The sequence below is a fragment of the Neodiprion virginianus genome, chromosome 2 (genome assembly GCF_021901495.1).
Source record: "Neodiprion virginianus isolate iyNeoVirg1 chromosome 2, iyNeoVirg1.1, whole genome shotgun sequence".
NCBI classification, from domain to species: domain Eukaryota; kingdom Metazoa; phylum Arthropoda; class Insecta; order Hymenoptera; family Diprionidae; genus Neodiprion; species Neodiprion virginianus.
This window is the reverse complement of record NC_060878.1, coordinates 15,487,623-15,511,395: the sequence shown is the minus strand read 5'-3', so window position 1 is coordinate 15,511,395 and position 23,773 is coordinate 15,487,623. Positions and strand designations below refer to the sequence as shown.

Sequence of the window (23,773 nt, the reverse complement as noted above, 5' to 3'; positions counted from 1 at the left end):
TTTCAATTCGAATTGAATTTAAACCAAATGTAGAGTTAATAAACTGAACGATTTAGGTTTCAGTAACTTATCAGGACTGGGAAAATGTCAGGAAAAATTTGTGGCCACCCTGCAAATGACAGTTCTTAGTTTTTCTCATGCTTCAGCTTGTTTCCATTTAACTGCAGTGTATATTGGCTGCATCGGCAATTTCATGCGGTTTCCGCTGCCGTCAGACGTTCACCATTTCCAATGTTCGTGTAATTCTAGTACAAAGTGGTACTCTTAAATATGACAATTGAGATTTTTTTGATTCTTCATATCAATCACTTTTCTTGAAGGAAGAAAAAAAAACGATTCGGTGAGCTGATTCTTCATTACCAACGTAACCGACTCGTCGAAAAAATTAGCCATCTCGGAATCACTGCGGCTAAGTGTAAATATCTTCTACTTCTCCTTCTACCACAAGATTTTGGCCGCACTTCAAATTCGCTGACCATCGAATAAAACCCGTTCCGTTTCGCGTGTAATACCCCTTACGTAAATAGTGCCTTGTGTTGCAAGTTTTATAAATGTGTTTCATACCAAGAACGAAAGTTGATATTGTATGATAATTGACTGAAGTTTCATTGATTCATAGACCAATATGTCATTGCACGGAGGTAGGTAGAAAATCAGACTAGCAAGAATTTCGAATTTATTAAACTCGAATAACAACTATTAGAGAATAGATATTATCTTAAATTTTAAGCCCCGAATGGTGCCAAAAATAAGCTACAGTTTACTAAAAATGTATTTGGTACAGGGTTCTGCTTTCCAAACCAATTACTTCAGAAATCGTTATTTTAAGAATTCAAACATGCAAAATCCGATAATGTATACAGTCAATATTCCAGAAAACAAATATGTAGAATGGTACAAATTGGCAAACGTCCAAATAATATAAAAATTAAAATTTGAACTCATCATCTGGAAATTGTAGAAAACAGACATCCGTAATGTAGAAGGGTCATTACTTAAAGCAAATGGACAACTTTGAGTTTTTCAAATCGTTATATCAGGCAGGATTAGTGTGCGTTATGAGTGGAACCACTGCTCATGTCGTGGGAAAAAAGCTGAATAACACGTGTTTGAGCTGGTATTCAGTTCAGCTTTTCAAACTCCAGAATTTTAAACTCAGATTTGTAATCAGCGATCCCAAATACCCACGATTGCAAGACTTCAAGGAAATCGCACGTAAAAAAATCACGAATCTCGAGTTCCAAACAGGTGCATCGGTCTCATGTTTTTAGTTGCAATATTTTTGTCTCATTAAAAGATGAAACATAACTCCCCATGTCACAAAATTATATTTCTTGGTTTAAGTTATTGATTCTTCTGATATATTGCGATTCTTCATTCTGACGATTCTGATATACTTCAATTCTATATTCTGACCCTTCTATGAGATTACCTACCGAAATTCTAGCCGCTCTGATTCTTCATCTTTCGCATTTACGTATTCTAACGAACCAAAATTCTACATTATTATCCATCTGAAGGTATGTTATTTGAGTTTGTGAGCGATAGCATTTGCCTCATTCTGCAAATAGCCTTTCGGAATTTTCACCAGTTGTGTATTCTAAATTCCATAACTTCAAATTTCGCTACTTTTATAATCTATCTGTATTATTTCTGACTTAATGAGATTTCACACTTTGTTCTCTCTATGTTGTGAATTTTCGATACTTTTATATTCGGAAGTCTGGCCATGCTGATTTTCGGTTTTTCTGATTTTCTACCCCCACTCATTACAGCCGACATATTACTGACACTTGATCAAATCCGTGTCCGTAAATAATTAATGTTTTTAGTGTGGAACACATTAATCATAGCCGACATCCATCACGAATTGCACAATAGATCTGCATCGAGTTTAGCGTTGAATACCCGATAAACTGAGTGTAGAAAAGAATCTTGATCATTTACACGTGACAATTATCCAATCAAAGCGCTAAGACAAGATAATGGGTTACGAATTTGAATTTTAATGCTGTTAATTTTGATTCTTATTTGTTTATTAAGATATTAACATAGATGTCATTTTGCATACATAACAATTCAGCGGAATACTATAATTTTGGCAGATTTGAATATGAAATTTTTATTCTAAACTTTATGGCACGTACGGCAAATTGTAGCTATATTCATACTTATCTTTTCGTCTATTAATAATTCAAGCTACGTTAACATATTCTTGTATGCATATAATACATCAAGAATATGACAATTTACATTCGTCTACATTAGTTTTCATATCAAATATGCATGCACGATGTAATTATGAAGAATAACGAATTTTTTAATGACATGGATCATTTTTCTCGAGACTTAGGAAAATGGAATGCTGTGCTCGTCATCGAGCATCTTTCCAAAGAGCCTCGAGTCTGTGGCGATTCGTTTATCTCTGGCAAACGAGTCGAAGAATCGACGACCTTACGCATGAGTGATGGATACTTTATAACCGTCAATGGACCGAATGGAGATGTCTGTCTTCAACCTGAGCTCGTGCAAAGATTTTTTGCAACTCAATCGGAATCTCCTAACAACATTGGCCACAATTGTCTTCAAACACATTATGGCGTATTTTTGACCTGAAAAAAATGTCAACCATCAATTTCCCTAATTTGAACGCATGCGATAATTACCTTACCAATGCATCCTCTCAGACCACCGCTAAACGGTACATAAGCACAGGAGTGCCTGCCCACCGAGTTTTCTGGTGCGAATCTGTCTGGATCAAATTCATCCGGATTCGCCCAGTGGTTCGGATCACGATGCGTCATGTACGGTACCATGATGACTGAACATCCTTCCAGCAATGTCATTGTCTCTGGAAAAAAAAATGTTCGCACTCTGAAAGCACAGGAGATTGAAACCTTTTTGGAAACTGAACATATGAGGCTGCGTGTTCCAGAACTGCCAACAAAATGTTAGGGACTTGAATGCAATTTACGCCAAACTTCAAGAAATAGACATTCCTCAAAAATTGATAATAACTCACGGAGATCTACATCACCCTTCAATTCCCGCACCATCAACGGTGCTATGGGGAATAAGCGGAGTGTCTCCTTGACGACCATCTCGACATACTTCAAATCGTGGATGTTTTCCGCCGTCACACTGCCCTCGCCCAGGACCTCATGCAACTCTGTTCGCACCTTGTCCTACGTAGAAAAATGCGAAGATAAATAAATGGAAATTTTTATTCATTGTGACTGGGTAATATGGTATATGGTAGTGAATTAGGCACCTGAATACTCTGATGCATCCCTAGCATCAGGAACACGAAAGAACTGATAACAGCTGATGTGTCTTGTGCCTGAAACAAGTATTTTACACGCGGTTAGTCCATATTCAACCTAATTTCATACCAACTTTCCGTCAAAAGTGAGTGAACGTTTAATTACGGCAAGAAAAACGGTGTATATCTCATCTCTGAGCTTTTCGTCATTCATGACGCTGGTTTTCTCCACGTGGGCGATGAGTTGTTCGAGGAGCATCAAGCGGGGTCGACTCGCTAAAACAGAGCCTCTTTCCAAGGCGTGGTGTTCCTTCCGCTTGCGAACGATGAGCTAAAAATTGTGACGTTCGTTTGTCAACTCGGAGAGATACAAGAAATTTCAAGCAATTTCATTTAGCTACTCACGCTCTCCGTGAAACTATGAACTATTTCAGCTGCTGTAACAGTTTGCTCGCCATAGTCAGTCCAACCGTAGATCCAATCTGGGTGCAACCACAGCTTCGTCATTCGTGGGTATACCAAATCATAAATCCTGTTGAAAAATCAGCGATAAAACATGGTTGGTTCGTGATGGAATGAGCTTCACACAGCCCCAAGTTAGTAACGGAGTTCAATTTTCGCTCACGAAGAGCAAACCATTATGTCCGATGGAATAGATAATTTTCCAACTTATGAAAAATTGGTTGCTACGAAAGTCAAGCATCGAAACTGTTAATTTTTCGATCATATCCATACAATAAAAAGTCAGTTACTTTCTAGACGCCTCGGCCAACTGCTGATATCCTCCTTGTTGCGACGTTCCAGAAGCTCCCATGATGGTATCTGCGCATTGAAGATAACTTTGTAGGAATGAAAGAATGGGTGAGACGCATTCTTGTGCTCTGAAACTCACCTAGTATGATGTCGATTGTGCAGTGTTCCAAGAAAGGATAAATGTCGAACTCTTCAGTGTCAACAAGCTCCTCCAGACGATTGACACAGTATTCACTGTGATGAACAAAGTATTCCACGTACTCGTCCAACACCTTTGCATTCAACATCGGCATGATTAATTTGCGATGTGTCCTCTGCGTTGGTCCTTCAAAGACTTGTCAATTAGCAAATGAAGGTGATTGAAGTTAGCTGTGCTAATTTAGAGTGTTACCTGAACCTGATATAAGCCCACGCCCAATAAAGGGCTGAAAAAAACGGTAAACTAGACCTTTGTACGCTGCTTTAGGACTGCCAAGTATCACCTGAAATTAGATATCGGTGTTATTGTGTTGTATTTCTCAGTACCAAACTCAGAAAGAACCGAGATCACTTGCTTCTATGTCACAGGGCTTTGTGAGAATGACAAAAAGTTTCGGTCCAAGCCAAAATCGGAACGGCGAATCGTAGTGCTTGCACAGGTCGACGATCCGATCCAGTATTTCTAAAAATGCGAAAAGTCTGATCAAATTCGCGTTTTAATCAGAATATTCCACGCAAATTGCTATCCAAGTAAAAAAGAGAAGAACCTCCAAACTGTTGGTCAATAAAACATTTAGCAAAAAACCTTGACATCGAATGACTCACTGTAGTGTCATTCTTCACGGAAGGCCTTCCCAATCAGGCACGCGTGCAGAATTACTAATTATTCAACGCTTTCTGTGCAAGTCTTACCTTCGGGGCTGCACGCAAATTGAAGCGCGTTCCCAATAAACGGTAGAGCTGGTGGTCCGCGTAATTTAAACCCCAATTTAAGCAGTTTCAGTTGCTTTTGAAGCCATTCTTGCATTTTCATTGACATCCATACTCCACACAAGATCCCAATAGCTACCAGAAAGAAACCTACTTGACAAAAAAGTGGAAAAATAACTCCTGTTATCAATGGCAGGGTTCGCATTTTCTCAAAGCCACGTCACGCTGTTCGTGCCAAACATATCCGAGAATTAAGTCATCACGTAAACCCGATTAATTTACCACACAATTGACGGTGATGCAAGCCTTCAATACGGAGAAACTGTTTCCCTGCATTATTATTCACACAAGGTATAACGCCTTCTACTTTCCTCCGAATGAATTTACTTGTTTTTTTCTTTGTAAAATTTTCAATTTTTATGTTGTTTATAGTCGTTTATTTGATTCTTCAAAATAAGTATGGTCTCGAAAACGTGTCAAAGAAATTCAGTTGTCAAAATCAGGATACTTTTATAGAATCGATGTTCAAAGAAGCCGTGAAAATAGAACTTTTTGCACCACTTCTCAGCACTATAATACAAAACAATTCAGTTACTAGAAATACCATCAAATATGATAAAAATCTTTTATCGTCAAAATTCTCTTTTATTCGTTAAATGGTTCTTTTATTTTTCAGGAAATTGTTTCTTATTGCATTATTTTACTCGTTTCATAACGATTCATATCAAATTTTCATTATACGTCGTATAAACTGTGTCAGAGTCCTCAGAGTTTTATGATTTTTTTTCGATTCAAGCATACAGTCGAAGAAAACTGGACATGGCAATTTTTCATGCTCAACATTTGATTGTGAAGTCATATAACTTTCATATTTTTGCATCCATCCGTTTTCGAAATCATAGCTACAGTTTGACGGGACAGACAAACAAGCCAGCTTTTTTCTGAAAACCTGTTTTTCGGATACAAGATATCCGGAAGCATGAAGATCCGTTGAAATTAGAAAAAGTCATTTTCGACCGAAACAAACATTTTTCCTGTATCACCGTATATGTTGATCGGTATAAATGACAACATGCGATCGATATCGTAGGTAGCCCATTTTATGATTCATGCAAAATACATTCTACAGATTACTGACCAGTATCAGGACATTTCCAAAACACTGTGAAATCCCTGGGTTTGAAACCGGATGATTCATCTGTAGGATGTCCTTCACTTCCAACCGTCATATTGACGTAAGCAGCACAAAATTCAGAACTCCAAATGGACTAGGTTCGGTTAATCACATCAATCGGATTCACACACAGTCCACTTCTTGCACAGTGAATATCGAGAAACAAACTGAACTGTGCTTGGCCCTCGTTGTATATTATAAGTCTTCCGAATGATCGTACGTTAAATTGTTCAGTCAGACAGGTACGTGTCTTGTATAATCTCAAGTACGTAGTATTGGACGTGTCCAGAGACTTGGATAGTGAAATAAATAGCACGATATAGCCAACGGCTGAAGGCATAAGGTCTTCTGCAAGACGCGATGAGGATGTTACAAGCGGTTGAATAATCCAAAGTAGATTTCCTACAAAACAGATTCCAGACAATCGCCTCCATCTTGGCCACCATTTTCTGACGAACCGAAATTGTGCAAAGTTTGAAACACATATAAGTATGTGAAAACGTTGATTTTATATGATAAACATATTCCAATATTAACTTGTAATATATTACCAACTATTCGTCGGTAAAAGATAAACGACTTTCTTTTAATAGTCGGAAAAGGATCCTATCAAATTAAAATAATAACGAAATATGCTAATTTGCCGTACACACCTCAAAATAATTCGATACGATACATACGGGGTGGATTCCACCCCAGTTGAAATTGTTTCTACATCAACAGCTGTTCCATAGAATATTGACAATGTTTTTCAAACCTTTCAAAATGAGAAATCTGAGGAAAATGATGAACCTTTGAAAATGAGAAATTCCAAAACGTATTATCTATTTTCATTGGAGCAGCACACGAAAAAGTACTCATGTAGAAACAGTTTCAATGCAGGGGTGACATCCCAGGTGAGTGTAGCAAAGGTTAACATTAAAGTTTCTACTTACTTATATATGCTTAAAACGTCTCGCGATTTCAGTTCGTCAGAAAATGACGGCCAAGATTAAGGCGATTGACCGGACTCCGTTTTCTAGGGGCAATAGTCCAAAGTAGATGTTCTTTATGTTTGCATTTTGAGTTACTGCTATAATTAAGTCCATTCTTGGCGATGATTTTGACCAGCCGTCAATCTAATCGTACGCCGAATCACCTGATTAAAACGACTTTTCCTTTATCAATCATGCGAGCGTTCACCCCACTGTAACATGGCGCAATCGCAAGGTTAAAATGTATTCGGTAATCAATGTAAAACAAATTTACATGTGTCTCACGTAAGCCATAGTCACCAGATTGACCCGGTAATCAAGCCTTGGATTCCTCGCTGTTATCTACTCTGTGCATGGAATATCATCATCTGCCTTTGCCATTGCCAAAATGACTGTCGGCCTTGCAGGAAGCGAAAGAAACGGTTAGCTTTGATATTTGAGTTCATGGTTGGATTCGTGCGACTCTGTTTTTGACCTTGGCGATTTGCCTACTAATCTGACTCACGCCTCTGGAACTTTGTTGTGTTATTTTCGATGAGAAAAAGGGTCTGGCAAGGAGCGCATGCAACCAGCAACGGTGCCAGTTGTGATAACGTCGTATTGCTCATCGCATATTTCTGGCCCCCGGCGTCAGTTGTGTGGACCTAAATATAGAGTGACACTGAAGGATTAATCTGCTGAATAAATGAATGTTACTCTGATGGCATGAGGGGCCCACCGCATCCTGGGGTAATCCAGGGAGTCAGAGGGACTCGCCATTCTAGGGCAGTCAAGCTCACTAGGCGAACAGAATTATCTGCTCACTTCGCCGCAAGCTGGTGTCTATAAATCTGGAGTTACGTGCTACGGATTTTCTTAAATTTTCGAGATTCTACACACTTTCGTTCCGAAGTCCGTTAAGGTACGTCCGAATCAGCTATTTGCAGCATGTATTTCTCTTGACATATCTTGAACCCTTTAAGTACAATCGAAAAAGCACAGATTCGGCGAAGCTACAATTTCAGCCGTCAAAGCTTGTGCGCATTGTAAAGAACAATTATAGAATTGCAAATTGTCAAATGTAGCATGCAGAATCAAAGACACGTTTTGTGCTTGTGAATAAATGTCTCTGGGTCGGGCGGTGATATTGTAACACAATTGGCACAATGCAAACGAGCAGTGAAATACCTGCGCAATTGCGAAAGGTGCTACATGTTGATGGCAGAATAATATCCAGCTTGCAAGTACCGCTAAAACAGACAGTAACTAAAGTTTGTTGTTTACCGAAAAAAGTCTTGTGCCAATTTTCAAGCAGATCGGAATAAGGAAAAGATAGAAAAAAAGGTTTTGTTGAGGATTTAAAGAAATTGTTAGACGAATAGACAAAACTAGAAAAATACTGAATTAATCACGTGTTTCGATTTAAATAGGGCAAGGTTAAATAGCCAGAAAGAGATTGCTTGAATAGGCGAAGACACGCAAACACCGCGTTGCAATGTTCCCCGGAAGAGGCTCGTTGTTCGTTCGTTTATCCGTCCATCACAATTTATGCAGACCCTATTCTCAATCCAGGCACGCCCAGCTAATACGCAGCATCCAGAACCCAGTTCGAAAGCTAGAATAATTTGCAAAATTTGTCACCCAATCCTCCCGCTGTGCACAATTGTTTGTACTCTGCCTCTGGCATAAGACAGCTGACGTAAAAAATTTTTACTCATTAAAACTTTATACACAATTAATTCTGACAATAATTGACATGTGAAATGCTTGTGATTACAAAAATTTTACCTAATGAAAATATTACTCGGCATACCGTACTTGTATTTTTTCGGTAAGTAACTAGTTCACGAATGGGATTACAACGTTCCATTGAAAATTCTCCAGAGTCTGTCACGAGATCCATGCTTACAAAATGAGTTGAGAATTCGCATAAGTAACGATTATGCTTATAAAAATTCGCAACATAACATTTTTCAGTAAAATGACGTGAGTATAGACTAACCGTAAACGGAACAACAATCATGCCGTCGTTAAGTGACTCTGGGGGTCGAAACCGCGTGGACAGAGCTACGAGTCCACTTCCTCGAAGACTGGCTGTGGATCCAGTTCAGGAGTTGAAGGCGCTTTTCGCCGAGCCATCATTGAGGCTGTCCAACAGCGAAAAGGACCATGATGCCCGCATAGACGGTATTCAGTGTCTCGAGACGATCGAGGTATCGGCAGATGAGGATCTTCCAGAAAGAGGTAGCTGGAATAGCAAGGTACAAAAGTCCGCTGTCTAGATAAACGGTTAATAATAGTTTATTCATACGAACGAAAAATTAGCGGGAAAAAATGTTACGTCCGCATAGCGCGCAATGTTTTAGGAAATTCGCTACGATCGTTTTATATGATTATTGTACATGCAAGGTTGCAAAAATATCGGAATTTACAATTTCTCTATACTTTACGATCAACTGTAGCAGCCAGTTGCGGCATCGCCCGTGAAGATTATCAAATGCTTCTTGTGGCAAAACTGTTAGACATAAGCATACCTATGCTCTCGCAGATTTCTTATTTTCTTTTTCTTTCTTCTGTAAAGCTCATCGAGCCTTTGAAAACGATCTTGAACATAACTTTCCTCGATATGTAAAAGTTTAGTCGGTATTCGCATAAGTGGGTGATCCCGTTTCGACTTGGCTTCTACATATATCGTTGTATCTCCAAAACTATTGATCTGATTGTAACAAAATGTAGCCCAAAACCTGACCAAACGTTGTAGCTATCCACAGAAAAAAAAGAAACGAAATCGGTTCGTTATTTCTGGAGTTATAAGCGACCATACGGATGTATAGACAAACAGAGAGACGTTGAGTTTCATGTAAGAGAAGATTGCGTATGCAACGTTGCAGAAATCTTAGGCATCGTAGGGATGTATATATTTCAAAACTTTCAAAGATACGTTGCTGCAGCAAACTTTTTGCAATATTTTTGAGTGTGAAAAGTTATTTTACTCTAATATATGTGAAATATTTCTAACTTAAAGAAGTTACATACTGACCCAATATTTCGGAAATATTCTAAATTTCACAAAGTTATTGTTTTGCTGCAATGTTCATAGAATATTTCAAACGTTGGAAAGTTGCGTTACTGTAATGTTGTAACATTTCCAATTTTGCAAAGTTACGTTGCGGCATTGTACCTGTCTGCAATATTGCGTCCTACGTGAGCTTGACTATCGGAACCATAGAGAGCATTTATATGCGGGAATTAAGCAGTTGATCATGCTAATGAGGTAGCTGGACACACGGGAGATTAAGTGATTCGTTGGACGTGTCATTGTTGAAGGCGCCATCAACGCACGATGGCACGATAACGTAGTAAACTCGATTGCACGTGATTGCCCGACTTACGGCTCGCCGGATTATACACACCAGACAACTATTATCCAATTTCTTTTCGCATAAACGATCATCTTCCTCTGGGAAGAAATTACGTATAAATATAGACCCTAATTCAAGTAATAACAATTTCACCGTTTGGCTTACAGATCGAGTTCATCCTGTCAGTCGTAGGCTTGGCTATTGGCCTCGGTAATCTATGGCGTTTTCCATACTTGTGCTACAAGAATGGAGGCGGCGCATTCATGGTTCCCTATTTCATCGCCTTGGCCCTTGCTGGCGTGCCCATGTTCTTCATGGAACTTTCACTTGGTCAGATGATGACTGTAGGCGGTCTCGGAGTTTTTCAAATTGCTCCGATATTCAAAGGTCTGCGGACTTTTTCTCAAGCTAATTAAACCGTTGTACTTGAATGATTATAGAAATTTCGTAAAAATGATGAAAATCGCAATATTCCACAATGAAGTATTTATATCATGATTGGTTTTCAGGAATTGGTTACGCTGCCTGCGTTCTCTCCTGCTGGACAAATGTCTATTACATAGTAATCCTCGCCTGGGCCTTATTTTACCTTCTTGCATCCCTGCGATCTGGTAGGTTACTATGAATTTTTTCATGCCCTGAACAACTCCGAACATTAGCCAAATTGTTGCAAGGGATCATATTTCGATAATTAATTTTCGTCCGTGACTTCGACAGACGTTCCTTGGAGGTCCTGTGATAACTCCTGGAATACTGGGTACTGCATAAAGCCCATAGATCGTTTGGAAGCAAACTGCTGGTCCAGCGGCCAAGAAACGATATGTAACACTCCAATAGGCAACGTGACAGCGACCTTGCTCAAGGATCCGGTCAAAGAATTTTGGGAGTATGTTTTTGTCTTTTTGTTAGCTCCTTTGTTACGTCTATCATATTTAGAGTTCGATTACTGTTTTGAGATTCGTGTGCGTAGTTCAGAATATCGAGAAATAATCCAATAACCGTATTGTCTTTTTCAAAGGCGGCGAGCTCTCCAAATTTCAGAAGGTATTGATCACGTCGGTGGAGTTAGGTGGGAATTAGCCGGAACGTTGGCCGTCGTGTGGATCATGTGCTACTTTTGCATTTGGAAGGGAGTCAAGTGGACGGGAAAAGTAATAATAACCGTTTTTAGATCGTGCACCTAACGTCCACCGTCCTAGGATGATCCTTACACAGCATGCAATACTGCAGACACGTTACTACAACATTTTCAGATCTGAATTGCAATTCCAACGTCGACAGAATGTCCCGGCAACATTTTTTAAATTTCTACTTGCAATCAAAATATTACGAACATATTTCAGTAATATCACAAAGTTGCGTTATTGTACCTACTTTGTGTTAAACGGTATACAAAATGACAAAAATATTGCGCAATGTGTTCGACATCTTTCGTTCCTAGAAAAATTGCATTGCTGAAATGTTGAAATATTTCAATATTCGTAAATTTGCTGTTTATACCTTGCTGCATTTATTCCCAAATATTTTAAACTTTGCAAAGTACGCTGCAGTTGCAATGTTACTCTAATACCGCGTGCTGTGTAGATCAGACATTCAATTCCCAAATAACCACCGTTAAACTTCAACTTCCTCATTTCCGTTCTTTGTGTTCTCTAGGTTGTCTATTTCACTTCACTTTTCCCTTATGCCCTGCTGGCCGTTCTACTGGTGCGAGGTCTGACTTTGCCGGGAGCCATGGAAGGTCTCAGGTACTACGCCACACCGAATCTGTCAAAACTTGGCGAGCCTGAGGTGAATACTAATCCTAGGAGCCGCATGATCTAAATCGAGAATAACGCTCTGACGTTAATTACACGCAATTATCAAGGTAGTTTAACAGGATCTTCCCGGTGTAGTTACTTTCTATGTTAAATACCATCCCCAAGAACATACGCCTGTGATTGATGTATTTTGAATTGTAAACTCTGATCTCTTCCACTTATCGTTAATCTGGGTACCTCTACAAACGTATTTCAATCCTTTCCCAATTGTCCAGGTCTGGATCGATGCTGTAACACAAATTTTCTACTCCTACGCCTTGGGCGTCGGTGCACTGATCGCTCTTGGCAGTTACAACAAGTTCAACAACAATGTCTACAAGTAAGTCAGAATTAGGAATCGCTATTATTAACCAGTAGGAACGCTTGTAAAAACCGGTCAATTAACGATATCCCGTCAATTATCCTCCTTGGAACAATAAGAAAAAAGAAAATGGTCAAATTCTTCACTCGTCTTTAACAGGGATGCGTTATTAGTGTGCACAATAAATTCCGGTACTAGTATGCTGAGCGGAGTTGTGATATTCTCAGTGGTTGGCTTCATGGCCCACGAACAGCAGAAGCCCGTTGCAGACGTTGCAGCATCAGGTATATCGATTTCGAAACGTACTAACTTAAAAACTGACTCGTACAAAAACGTCCAATTTTGTTAAATAATTGTAATTGGAGCAACTTAACAACGATTTCTGGAACAGGTCCCGGCCTCGCATTTTTGGTGTATCCTTCAGCAGTGCTACAATTACCTGGAACACCGATATGGTCCTGCCTCTTCTTCTTTATGCTTATTCTTATCGGTTTGGATAGTCAGGTGCGTAAATGTGAATGATGTAAATTTCTCCGCTATTAAAAATAATACATGGTTAGCTTTCTGTTATAGAGAAAAGATGAACTCGATAACTCACCTCTTTTACAGTTCTGTACGGTTGAAGGGTTCATCACAGCCGCGGTTGACGAATGGCCTCGACTGCTCAGAAAAAGAAAAGAGATGTTCATAGCACTTGTGTGTTTTCTCTCTTACCTCATCGGTCTCTCTTGTGTTACTGAAGTTAGTGTAACTTGACTTCTATATTATAATGACTCATGTTCACCGATTTGGTATCAGTACAAGGAAGCGATTCAATTCCAGGGTGGTATGTATGTATTTCAATTGCTGGATTCGTACGCGGTTAGTGGATTCTGCCTGCTGTTCCTGATGTTCTTCGAATGCATTGCGGTCTCATGGGCCTTCGGGGTGAACCGTTTTTACGACGGGATTCGGGATATGATTGGATACTACCCTTGTTTTTGGTGGAAGATATGCTGGACAGTCACGACACCAGCCATCTGCATAGTGAGTGGAGCCGTTTACTCCTTTGTAGAACACATTTTGACGGCATATTTGCCTTTTTCAGGGTGTATTCATTTTCAATGTGATCAAATTCGTCCCGGTAAAATACCTCACCTATGAATATCCGTGGTGGAGTCATGTGTTGGGCTGGTTAAGCGGGCTATCGTCCATGCTCTGCATACCTGGTTATATGATTTACATCTGGTGTATAACTCCGGGGACCAGGAGAGAGGTAAATAGGGGTCTGAATTAGCCGCACTGTTTGATCCAAAAGTTAGCAAAGGAAGAAAACCAGTTCAAAAAATCTCCTGCAGCGTAATTTGTGCCAATGATGACAAACAAGACTGAAACAACTTCCGTACTATATAACAACGATGAATCTGAGCAAATTCGAGTAACACAAGTTAAGATATCAACAATTTGAGAGGAGGTTTTACAATTAGAACCTTTAAAGTGATTAAACTCTGATGTTCGTGATTCGATTATCATGTTTTTGAGCTCGTTTTGATCGCTGACGAGATCCCCATACGTTGTCTGCAGAAATATTCAAAAAATCTTACGTCATAGTTTAGTTATAACACACAAATGTAATTGTTGAAAATCTGTAGCAACGTACTAGAAAAATTCTTTTGTTTTAATAATTCTGTAGGAATAACTATTTGTAAAACTTTTCAGTGTATCTCTGGAGATTTTATTGATAAGCAAAATAAGTCTCTGAACATTGAAATCTAACGGAAAACACACCAGAATGTAATCAGTTTGAACTATCTGATTACAAAATATTTTGTCAAAGATGTTCTTTCATTCGTGATGACCATCGTTGGGTCAAATAATACTGTTGGAGATTTTTAAAAAGGTTTTATTTCTCTGCTGTTAACTCTTGATTCAAACGATCCGGCCCATTCATCTTTAACGTATTTGTAACTAGGAAAAGACAACGCGTAACAACATGTTTAATTGATTTTCAGAAATTCCGAAAACTAGTGAGAATCGACGATGACATTGCTACACTTCGAAAAAAATTAAACCCAACAAAATTTGTTACAGTAAATAAGAGTCAGTTTTAGTATTATATATTTTTTTTTATTCTAGAATCATGGACTGTGTAGAATAAATGACGTGTTATGCAGCAGGGATTCAGCTCAATTTATTAGCTGATATTAGCATTTGTATTCACGCATATGATGTATATAAGAAGGAAGGGAAAAGGACCAGAAAGGTGATCCTCGCGTTTTTCTTTGGAAACAATTGAATAAAATTATATGACTAAAGTGGTGTAAAGGATACGAAAATTTTTTTATTCAGGAATGAAAATACTATGTGTGTATAAAATAAATCAATTATTCAATATGTATGATAATATTTAGTAATACATATTACTATATACTATACATTATAACGTGCACACGACTGAATTGTGTATTCTTTTTTTCAGTCTTCACCAACAAGGTGAAATAGTTATATTATAATCAGATAAAAAAGAGAAAACGATGATATACTCATTCTTCGATTTGCAAATCAACCATTTTCGTACGATTATTATTAAATACATTGTTTTACATATAATATAATATAAATATACAAATCTGAATTGTTGATAAATCGTTAACGAAGCACCATTCAAACATAACAATAAAGTACATGGAAAACCTGAATCAATTATTATCCTTACTTTGCATTTCTTTGATTTTATCAATCAATATCTGTTTCCACTGTTCCTCCGACACGCTATTCGCCCATTCCGGAATCGCAGTGGTAGGTAGCATGAAAGATGCCATTGCAGTCTTGACTTGATCAATTTTGTCTTCGTCTAAGTCTATATCACACTGATTGGATCGAGATGACCAGACTTCTAAGGTCTCCGGTTCACAAGCCTATAAACGATCATTCGTTATTACATCAAGTAGTTTTAGGTTTTACATATTTTTATTTCTGTTGTTATTGAATATGTTATTGATCGAGAAATCAATAAGACAGTTGTGCGAAATTATCCAACAGCTACAAAGAAGATTACGTTCACTCATCATCCTGCATTGTGTTGCAAAACTTTTACCTCTAGTTCATTTCTGACCGGCACAGATGAAGAAATGTGATTGGTGTCCAGTGAAGTCGATAACCACTCATCATCCTGCATGAAACCATACATGAATGAAATTTTATTGTTATTTACATTGTTGGAAAAATTTTTTTTTTAGTCTATTAATTTAGTAATTATTTATGACTATCTGAATTTCAAATCCTTAATTGAATTCAAACTATTTAAAGTTTATAAATATTTTTACGTACTCCCAAAACTAAACTTCATGACCAATTTGAAAAGCAGATTGCCTGTAATACTTGAAAGCGTGAAAATCGAGAATGAAAGAAAATGAGAGACCTCGTAGTCGTCCAGCATCGGATCACTGTCATGAGGTATTTGAGAGAGAGGCATGTAGCCTCTTAAGCCAGGATCTTCGTCTTCACTATCAGACTCGATGGCGGCTGCTGCTCCAATGTTAAGATCTGGGGCATTGAGATTCTCCTCTACAGGCTCCTGAGTTGGTTCAGGAGACATCATTTAACTCTCGCACGTTCGGGAATCGCAACGATTAAACTCAGACTATAAAATATTGGCCGCAGGTTAAAATGTGTCGTAATACTTTGATGAAATGATAGATGATTATCCCCACAGTGCAAGACCATGTATTGCTATATCACATTTACAGCTCTAGAGGCACGAATAGTTTTCCAAGCTCGTTATGAGTCGCTGTGAGTCAAAACAGATTAAATATTAAATACTTTCGTATTTAATCTTTGCTTTTTCAACTATCGGGCGTTCAGTAATAATCTGAATCTGTTGTAGTGCTTTCCTCTGGAGTGAAAATGTAGGAAGAACCAGACTTCGAATTGAATTTCCTTAAAAACTTTGCGAATGGTTTCAAAGTGAAGAAAATAACGAAGCAATGACGAGTGACGATGGTATGTGATTTTCAAATGTTTCCAAGAATACCATATGCTGTTTATAATACGTACAACCCTTCTCGAATTCAAGATTTCTAATTATTCAAATGGTTTATAAATATTTACTAGATTTCTAACCTAGTTGAAGAATAATATTACTTCATCGTTAAATATGATCGTCTAATTACTAATATTGATTAAAGTAGGAAAAATAGATGTTATTTTAAGGTGTTGAACATAATTTACGAATAACTTACGTTGTATTAATCACTGGATATAACAAAGCTGTCAAATTTTTGCGGACGTTTGACAGCTCAAGCGATATGGGGCTGGTGTTCTGGTATTTTTACCAGTTTTTACGTTTCCGATTACTGGCGCCCTCTGACACGAACTAGAATTGATAAACTAATTTCTAAATGCGCCTCAGCTTATTACTAAAACCGTAGGATAAAAAAATACGTAGTTGATACCGTTGACTGAAAATTGCCAAAGACAACCAGCTGAATGAAACGTTTTGAAACCTATGGCCTACAACTTTCGAATTGCTTGGAAATTTTTTATGCACAATCTCTGCTCCCTACTAGCTCTTAATTACTCTCTAACTTTTATTGTTTGCTCCCACACGGTTTTCAAGAATATCAAAAAAAAAAAAAAAACGGTTCGGGCACTTGACTCTCAGTAAAATAAAGTCAAATTCGAATAAGTGTTTGAAACAAACCGACGGTTATTCAAACAAAATGAAATGTGCTCTTAATTGCTCCCTAATTGCTCCGAATTACTTTAGTATATTTTGGAATAGCTTCTGCATGGTTTTGGAACAAATCGAGAAAAACTGAAGAGGGGCATTTCGTGAAGAAGAAGTGTGGAGGAATTCGATTTAATATGCCCTCACGGAAAAAAACCCAACCTGGGGGTAAATTCGTACCCCCAACTCATAGATAATGCTAATTTCCCATAAGAAAAAAGTTAGGGGTACGAATTTACATCCAAGTTGGGATTTTTTTCCGAAAATCTGATAATTGTTACTAATTGCTCTAGGACCGCTCGTAGTTGCTCCGCAAGACTTGAAATTTGCGGCCTCATAGTTTTCGGAAAAACTGGGAAACAACAGAAGAGCTACTATACGAGTATAGAATAATTCAAACTTTTTCACAAATAATACAGAATTTTCATCAGAACTTTCTGAAAACATATTTCAGATAGATTTCTGAGAAAAATGTGACAAATTTTACGCCAATATTTAACATTCAACATAGGTATGTAATAATGTAGAATAGAATAGTATAGAAATGTGTAGAAAATTATAAACATAAGCAAACACAGAGGAGTAACAGAATTTTCTCGTGCTTGTAATTTCCCCTAATGCGTTAGATGTTATTATTTGTTTATTGTTCAAATGAATTGTGGTAAGTTATACCTAATTGTGTAATTAGCGTGCTGTTTAACTATTTCGCGAATTGTGATAAGTTTGTATGGTCGATACTGGCCACCCCGGTTGCGTCGCAGAAAGTGAGAATCGGTACAGAAACAAGAATTTTTATGGTACGTTCTTAGATTATAGCTTTCGAAAAGCTTATAGCAGAGCTTTGACTAATTATGTGTTATCTCAAAATCGATAAATGAAAAAGCAATTCATTAAATGGAAGATTTGTATCGCGCTACTCAAATAATCGTAAATCTCTACGAAATCGCCCTACTATATTCGTAATTCGTAATTAAAATATGTCAATTCGATCGCGGACTGCGAGCTAACTGAGCTAATTAGATGAAAATTAGCTGGCTAAGATAATTATCCGACCCAAACTAGCTAATCAGCTAATTTTCACCGGCTAAACCTAAAAATGTACGAAATCAACAAGCAAATAAATTTTTCACCATTCGAATTCGAGCTTGCTGGAACTGGACTCAGTTTTATTATATTACCTTTACAGAATTATTGTGATCCAATTGCCCAAGGTATCTAAAAAGTTGATAAATCAATCATAATCAGCTAAGCTAAGAATAAAAACTAACGATCTTCAAATCGTGATACTTGTTTGTGTTAACTTTTCAAAGTCACTCACTAAGCTCTGCATATTCTCGTATAATCTAATGCGTATTATTTCCCAACTGTAGTTAGTCTATTAATTGAGTAATATTAAACTTGGATTCGCTTAAAAACTTCTCTGATTGTAAGCGACAACCGTCTATATATGTGGTATTTTAGTCAGAAGTTCGAATCCGAAAGGTGAGAAATTCATTTGCTTGTCGATTTTCTGCATTTTCAGGTTTGGCCGGTTAAAATTACCTGATTATCCATTTTCTTTGAACTATTTTGGTCGGGTAATTACTTTAGCCAGTTAACTTTCAGCGAATTAGCCAAGTAAACCGTCTTGTCCGGTATTGCGCATGCGCGGTGGCGAGTTCGCGCACCGAGCGAGGCTGCCCGAGCTGCGTAGAAGCGAGCGTGGCATTTGCGGTTCGAGCTCCGAATAGCGCAGATATCGGACGAGTTCGTCTTCGCAAAGAAAAAACTACGATAGCCCCTCGTACATCACAGACTACTACCAGAAGGTCTATAATATAACTAAATCGAATCTGTACCAGAAGATCATATCAAAAATAAATTTTTTATCTCTTATATACACTGGACGCTAATTCCATTTCGCGTACAGCAAGAATTGAACAACTATATATCGGATATTTCACTCGTGACCAGTCCACTGCAATAATCGATATTATAATGCATCTAATAATTATATGAGGTATTTCTTGTGATTCGTTTTGCACGTAATGAAACTTTTTTAAGAACAGTTTTTCCCTCAAGTATCAGTGTACTTCAGTAGTGATGAAAAAAGTCTGTGATGGAGTTGAACTTCAGTACTTTTGTACTCCAGTCGTGCAGTATAGTAACCGTATTTGCTTTACTTTCAGGTAAAATAGAATCTGTGTGAATTATGAAAGCAACTAGAGCTTTGATCAAATATGACAGATACTAACTTATCACACCAAGATTCACCTCGCTAAACATACCTGTCGCATTTGACGTACAGTGAAACTGTCAGTACAAACTGAATCGGAAATGAGTTTGCGGTAATCGAATGTAAACTTGATACTAATACATGATTCCCACAAGTCGAGGTTCGTACTGTTTCCTGAAACAAATTAGCACAATCGTTTCAACCGCAGTGCGAATTGATCTGTATCTATTCATTTTTAAATTATCCCTTCTTTACGAAATATATGAAAATTGTGAGATACTAATGTTGATAAACGCGAGCTCCCAAACATAGTAACACCATACACCATACACCATTAAGCACGGACGATGCAAGTACAATGGTTCACATTTTTCACTCTGATTGCGAGATTATTTGCTGCGAGAAACGAACTGGCGAGAGATTATTTTGTCTACAAGCAAGTGCCGAGTGTCGTTGCCTTTTTGTGTGAACACGCGTCACGTAAGATTTCCTTCATTATTTCACCTCGAACGTACTTGGACAGTCTGTTTATTAACCCGATTTCATTGATTGTAGGTGATTTGGAATTAAACAAGATGCTGAGCAGCGAAGGAATGAGAGTGGCAATTTTCTACCCTGGGTTCGAATTCTCTCTGGAAAAAGTGATGGCTGCAACCTATTCGCAATTTGGAGTTTTTCTGGATTTAAATTGCGGAAGTGAATACAGTGAGTTCATTTTGACAGAGGTAAGCTATTGTAGACATCTTGAGAATATCAAGCGAAGTAAAAACGATTTGAGTCAATTAGGTATAATGTTGAAACTATCATCTTTAAACTAACTAAACTTGAATTGAAGAATATTGTGACAATTTTTGAGTTGGAATGTACAGAGTTCGAAACTTCGAACCTTCAACGACTCCTACATCTGGCTATTATTTGGTGGAAACCTGAATGAAAGTGTAGACTTACTACATGATGAAACATTTAGTATTGGCACTGATTTGGTTATTGCCACACCGAGGCTTAATGAATATACCTTGTACGACGTTTACAACCCGGCCAAAGAACGGGGCGGGAAACTGAATGTTACAGAACTTGCTTCTTGGCATAATGAGACAGGGTTCAACGTCACCTTGATTCAAGAGAAATACCAGAGAAGAGCAAATTTTCATGGATTGCAGCTGAAAGTAATTGCTGTTGTAAGTTCGTTGCAGCTTTAATGCCTCGTGCGCGGTATGTTCGCTTATTTGGCCGCCGTTGATGATCGTGAAAAAAATGTTTGAATTACGGTGATTTTTAGACACAGTACAGACCCGATGATATGAGCATTGAAGAATACTTGCAAGATCACACTACAAAAGCATTGGACAGTATGACTAAGTTCGGGTTTGCCATTTTATCGCACTTGGGAGATATTTTCAACTTCACGTAAGCCAATTGAACTAATAGGTATACATATATGATACTCCCGTACGTTATTATTTGACCACAAGAATTTAGGTAAAGTAGACAATTAAGTGCTTTCAGATGTTCGTAGAATATAAGGTACTGTCAAGGATATTTACTCTATGAACAGAAATGATGAAATTTAAAAGCCGTTACTGGATGCACATTATTTTACTACAAACATTCCACATATAGAATGGACATTGAAGAGACAAGCTTTTGGGACCAAGTGACTGAAAACGGTACACATCTTGGCATGGTGGGGATTCTTCATCGAAGTGAAGCCGACATTTCGGCTACTCCAGCGCTTCTATTCAAAGAACGTGCAATCCTAATTAAGGCCATTCATCCTGTTTGGCCATGGAGGTATACTAGGGTGTACCAAAAAAAAATTAATATTTTCAAACCCCCATCAAAATTTCGATAGAGCATCTCAAATGGAATATCTCAGCCAAATATGATATTCTTTCTCGTAAACGGCTTGACTTATAAAGTGTTTAAATACAGATTCTTATAGGAAATTTTACGCTCTATAAAAAAGTACCAAGATAATATTTTCTTAACTCTAACCGATGAAGAGATGGATGGTTCGAAAATAAATTTTTTTTTTTTAGCCCAACCTAAGGTGAATACATTGAACCTAATCTTAACGCGGCTATTAAGCTCCATCCTGTATAAAATATTCTTACTTTTTCGATTAAATCTTAATTTTTTACGGTCATGACAGAACCTGCTTCATGTTTCGATCAATGGCATCGAGGGTAAGCGATGAGTTTATTCGTCCATTTTCCACGAAATCTTGGATCGTTACCGCAGTCGTAGTTACGATTTCCGTAATTGTACTGGGTCTGACTTTGAAAGTTGAGCTTGTCACGGACCGATTCAACACCTGGATTGAAGTAGGATTTGTCGCAACGGGTATCATGTGTCAGCAAGGTGAACGAATTGTAAAAGCCTGGAACGCACGAGCTGGTTTTAACATTGTATGTGACATATCTTCTCGCAGGCTCACTGCTCGTTCCTACGTCCATTTCCAGCCGATTAGTGGTATTGAATTTGCTATACTTCAGCATCTTGATTTACAACTATTATTCGGCGAGTGTTGTATCTGCTCAACTGAATCAACCGCTGGAAAAAATGAACGACTCAATGCACCAGCTTGCACAGTCTAATTTACAGATTGCAGCTGAACCAATTACGTACACGAACTTCGGATTGACGGTAAATTCAATATGTTTGTTGCACTTTGTACATCGTACCAGATAACGAAGCGATGCCTGTAAATTTACTGTTAGGCTCAAAAAGACTGGGAGATCAAGGAGTTCTACGTCAAGCGATGGAAACCTCTGGCAGACAGAACGCGATACATTCCGCTGGAAGAAGGATTCGCAAGGGTTGCTAAGGGTGGCTTCGCTTACCACACAGATCCAAACACCGGGTATCCTTATGTAGAGAGATTGTTTACCAACCAAATGATCTGTGAACTAACGGAAGTTCACCTATTTCGACCTCAGATGATGTCACTGTCGGGTAGACACAACAGTCCTTTCACTGAAATGGCAAAGATTGGGTAACAAGTCAGACAAATGAACTCAACAGTATCTTGGTCGAAACAATAATTGTTTTCTGGTGTATTTTGTTCCAGTGCATTGAAGCTATCAAGCGCAGGACTCTTGACTCGGCAACAAAAACGCTGGATGGCTCGAAAGCCAATGTGCATCCGTGACTCTTTCATACTACAAAGTATTTCCATCTTAACAACGGCACCTGCGTTTATCATTTTGTTCGTTGGTATTTTTCTGGCCTCAGTGATTTGCATTTGGGAAAATCTGAACTTCAAATCACAAGATTCTTCAAAATAAAATTAATTTTGATCATTTATTATTGCACCCGGCACGTGTCATTGATGCTTGTTGTTAGATACAATGAGAAATTTTACCTCTTAACTTAAAATTTTAAACTAATTGAGCAGAAATGTAATCCTGAAGAAACATGTTTTAAAGTGGTACAAATTAAGAATTCATTCTGATTCTCAATGCTTTTTTAATTCCCTTTTTTGCTACGTTGGACTGATAATCAAACACGCATGATTCGTTCTCAATCTTTCTTTCGGATTCAAAACAAAGGAAAAGAAAAAGAAAAACATTGGGCACGCTATTCTCAATGATTAGGATTTGATTAGGATTAGTTTATAAAACAGGCCTGAACTGTCTGATTGAAATAATCGAAATATGCGTCTGATTGCGTACACAATATAATAATAGACTTAGCAATATTCATTACATACAATGAAAATGCAACAAAGCGTGTGGAATTTAAATATTTTTTTCCAACACCCGCACCGAAAGTTCTGTATTCTGCACTGTCCACAGGCACTTAAGGAAATCTTGTAAACAGTCGTGCGAGAAAACTTTCTCACACCGCTAGCAGCCAATAGCGTTGCAGGAAAGTTATTCGCACCACTACAGGTGTTTAAATAGTAAATTGCAGAAGTAGTGCGCAAAATAAGTGATTCCCGCACGAGTTGAGTTTATCGCCCTAGCCTAGCGAGTACGCGTACTTATTTGGGTAGGTAAAATGGAAATTTGCGCACGGAGTCAGGAAAAATACTATATTCGCATGAGGACTGGAATCAATATAAATGCGCCTTTCCAATTTGTGCCAATGATGGTGAACGCGAATGAAACAACATGCTGGCTAAGTAGTAGAAATGATACTTGGAAAATTCAAATAACACAAACTGATATATCACATGTTGAGAAAAGGTTGTTTGGTACATTCAGAAATACTTAAATTCTGGTGGTTTGGACTGATTCTAATATTTTTAAGCTCATTTTGCTCATCAGCTATGTCTACATAAATAGTCTATAAATTATTCAAGAAATTTAACA

At 37.9% G+C, this 23,773-nt stretch overlaps 4 protein-coding genes across 4 annotated transcripts; 2 read left to right on the top strand and 2 right to left on the bottom strand.

Annotated features, from left to right (window-relative positions):
• Positions 1–1,039: 1,039 nt before the first annotated feature.
• On the bottom strand, positions 1,040–6,495 carry LOC124297846 (cytochrome P450 4C1-like). Its single transcript, XM_046749186.1, has 12 exons — positions 6,063–6,495; positions 4,907–5,074; positions 4,570–4,676; positions 4,407–4,497; positions 4,155–4,340; positions 4,015–4,084; positions 3,668–3,794; positions 3,429–3,593; positions 3,272–3,340; positions 3,023–3,185; positions 2,672–2,851; positions 1,040–2,612 (listed from the first exon to the last, which is right to left on the bottom strand). The coding sequence occupies exons 1-12, from the start codon at positions 6,151–6,153 to the stop codon at positions 2,455–2,457; spliced, it is 1,575 nt and encodes a 524-aa protein (XP_046605142.1). The 5' UTR covers positions 6,154–6,495; the 3' UTR covers positions 1,040–2,454.
• Positions 6,496–7,731: 1,236 nt separating this feature from the next.
• Positions 7,732–15,212, top strand: LOC124297844 (sodium- and chloride-dependent GABA transporter 1-like). Its single transcript, XM_046749171.1, has 14 exons — positions 7,732–7,973; positions 9,029–9,312; positions 10,581–10,800; positions 10,923–11,024; positions 11,131–11,299; positions 11,432–11,564; positions 12,070–12,204; positions 12,449–12,552; positions 12,694–12,818; positions 12,926–13,038; positions 13,144–13,275; positions 13,357–13,560; positions 13,622–13,789; positions 14,526–15,212. The coding sequence occupies exons 2-14, from the start codon at positions 9,073–9,075 to the stop codon at positions 14,622–14,624; spliced, it is 1,944 nt and encodes a 647-aa protein (XP_046605127.1). The 5' UTR covers positions 7,732–7,973; positions 9,029–9,072; the 3' UTR covers positions 14,625–15,212.
• LOC124297852 (male-enhanced antigen 1) lies at positions 14,652–16,902 on the bottom strand. Its single transcript, XM_046749201.1, has 4 exons — positions 16,755–16,902; positions 15,935–16,156; positions 15,611–15,685; positions 14,652–15,431 (listed from the first exon to the last, which is right to left on the bottom strand). Exons 2-4 carry the CDS (start codon positions 16,112–16,114, stop codon positions 15,213–15,215), a joined length of 474 nt encoding a protein of 157 aa, XP_046605157.1. The 5' UTR covers positions 16,115–16,156; positions 16,755–16,902; the 3' UTR covers positions 14,652–15,212.
• Positions 16,903–19,671: 2,769 nt separating this feature from the next.
• Positions 19,672–22,882, top strand: LOC124297026 (ionotropic receptor 75a-like). The gene is made up of 9 exons (XM_046747590.1): positions 19,672–19,937; positions 20,013–20,182; positions 20,327–20,635; positions 20,737–20,864; positions 21,078–21,248; positions 21,610–21,818; positions 21,889–22,103; positions 22,178–22,452; positions 22,528–22,882. The coding sequence occupies exons 1-9, from the start codon at positions 19,805–19,807 to the stop codon at positions 22,742–22,744; spliced, it is 1,827 nt and encodes a 608-aa protein (XP_046603546.1). The 5' UTR covers positions 19,672–19,804; the 3' UTR covers positions 22,745–22,882.
• The last annotated feature ends 891 nt before the right edge of the window (positions 22,883–23,773 follow it).

Coding starts and splice junctions, on each gene's coding strand:
- LOC124297846 (XM_046749186.1), bottom strand. CDS start 6,153: ATGACGGTTGGAAGTGAAGGACATCCTACAGATGAATCATCCGGTTTC. Junction 3,795..4,014: donor TTGGCCGAGGCGTCTAGAAA/GTAACTGACTTT, acceptor ATTTTTCAACAG/GATTTATGATTTGGTATACC. Junction 2,613..2,671: donor TGGTCTGAGAGGATGCATTG/GTAAGGTAATTA, acceptor CATTTTTTTCAG/GTCAAAAATACGCCATAATG.
- LOC124297852 (XM_046749201.1), bottom strand. CDS start 16,114: ATGATGTCTCCTGAACCAACTCAGGAGCCTGTAGAGGAGAATCTCAAT. Junction 15,686..15,934: donor CGATGCTGGACGACTACGAG/GTCTCTCATTTT, acceptor GGTTTCATGCAG/GATGATGAGTGGTTATCGAC. Junction 15,432..15,610: donor CGGTCAGAAATGAACTAGAG/GTAAAAGTTTTG, acceptor GATCGTTTATAG/GCTTGTGAACCGGAGACCTT.
- LOC124297026 (XM_046747590.1), top strand. CDS start 19,805: ATGCAAGTACAATGGTTCACATTTTTCACTCTGATTGCGAGATTATTT. Junction 21,249..21,609: donor CATCCTGTTTGGCCATGGAG/GTATACTAGGGT, acceptor CGGTCATGACAG/AACCTGCTTCATGTTTCGAT. Junction 21,819..21,888: donor GGGTATCATGTGTCAGCAAG/GTGAACGAATTG, acceptor ATCTTCTCGCAG/GCTCACTGCTCGTTCCTACG.
- LOC124297844 (XM_046749171.1), top strand. CDS start 9,073: ATGCCGTCGTTAAGTGACTCTGGGGGTCGAAACCGCGTGGACAGAGCT. Junction 9,313..10,580: donor GAGGTAGCTGGAATAGCAAG/GTACAAAAGTCC, acceptor TTTGGCTTACAG/ATCGAGTTCATCCTGTCAGT. Junction 12,553..12,693: donor TTCAACAACAATGTCTACAA/GTAAGTCAGAAT, acceptor CGTCTTTAACAG/GGATGCGTTATTAGTGTGCA.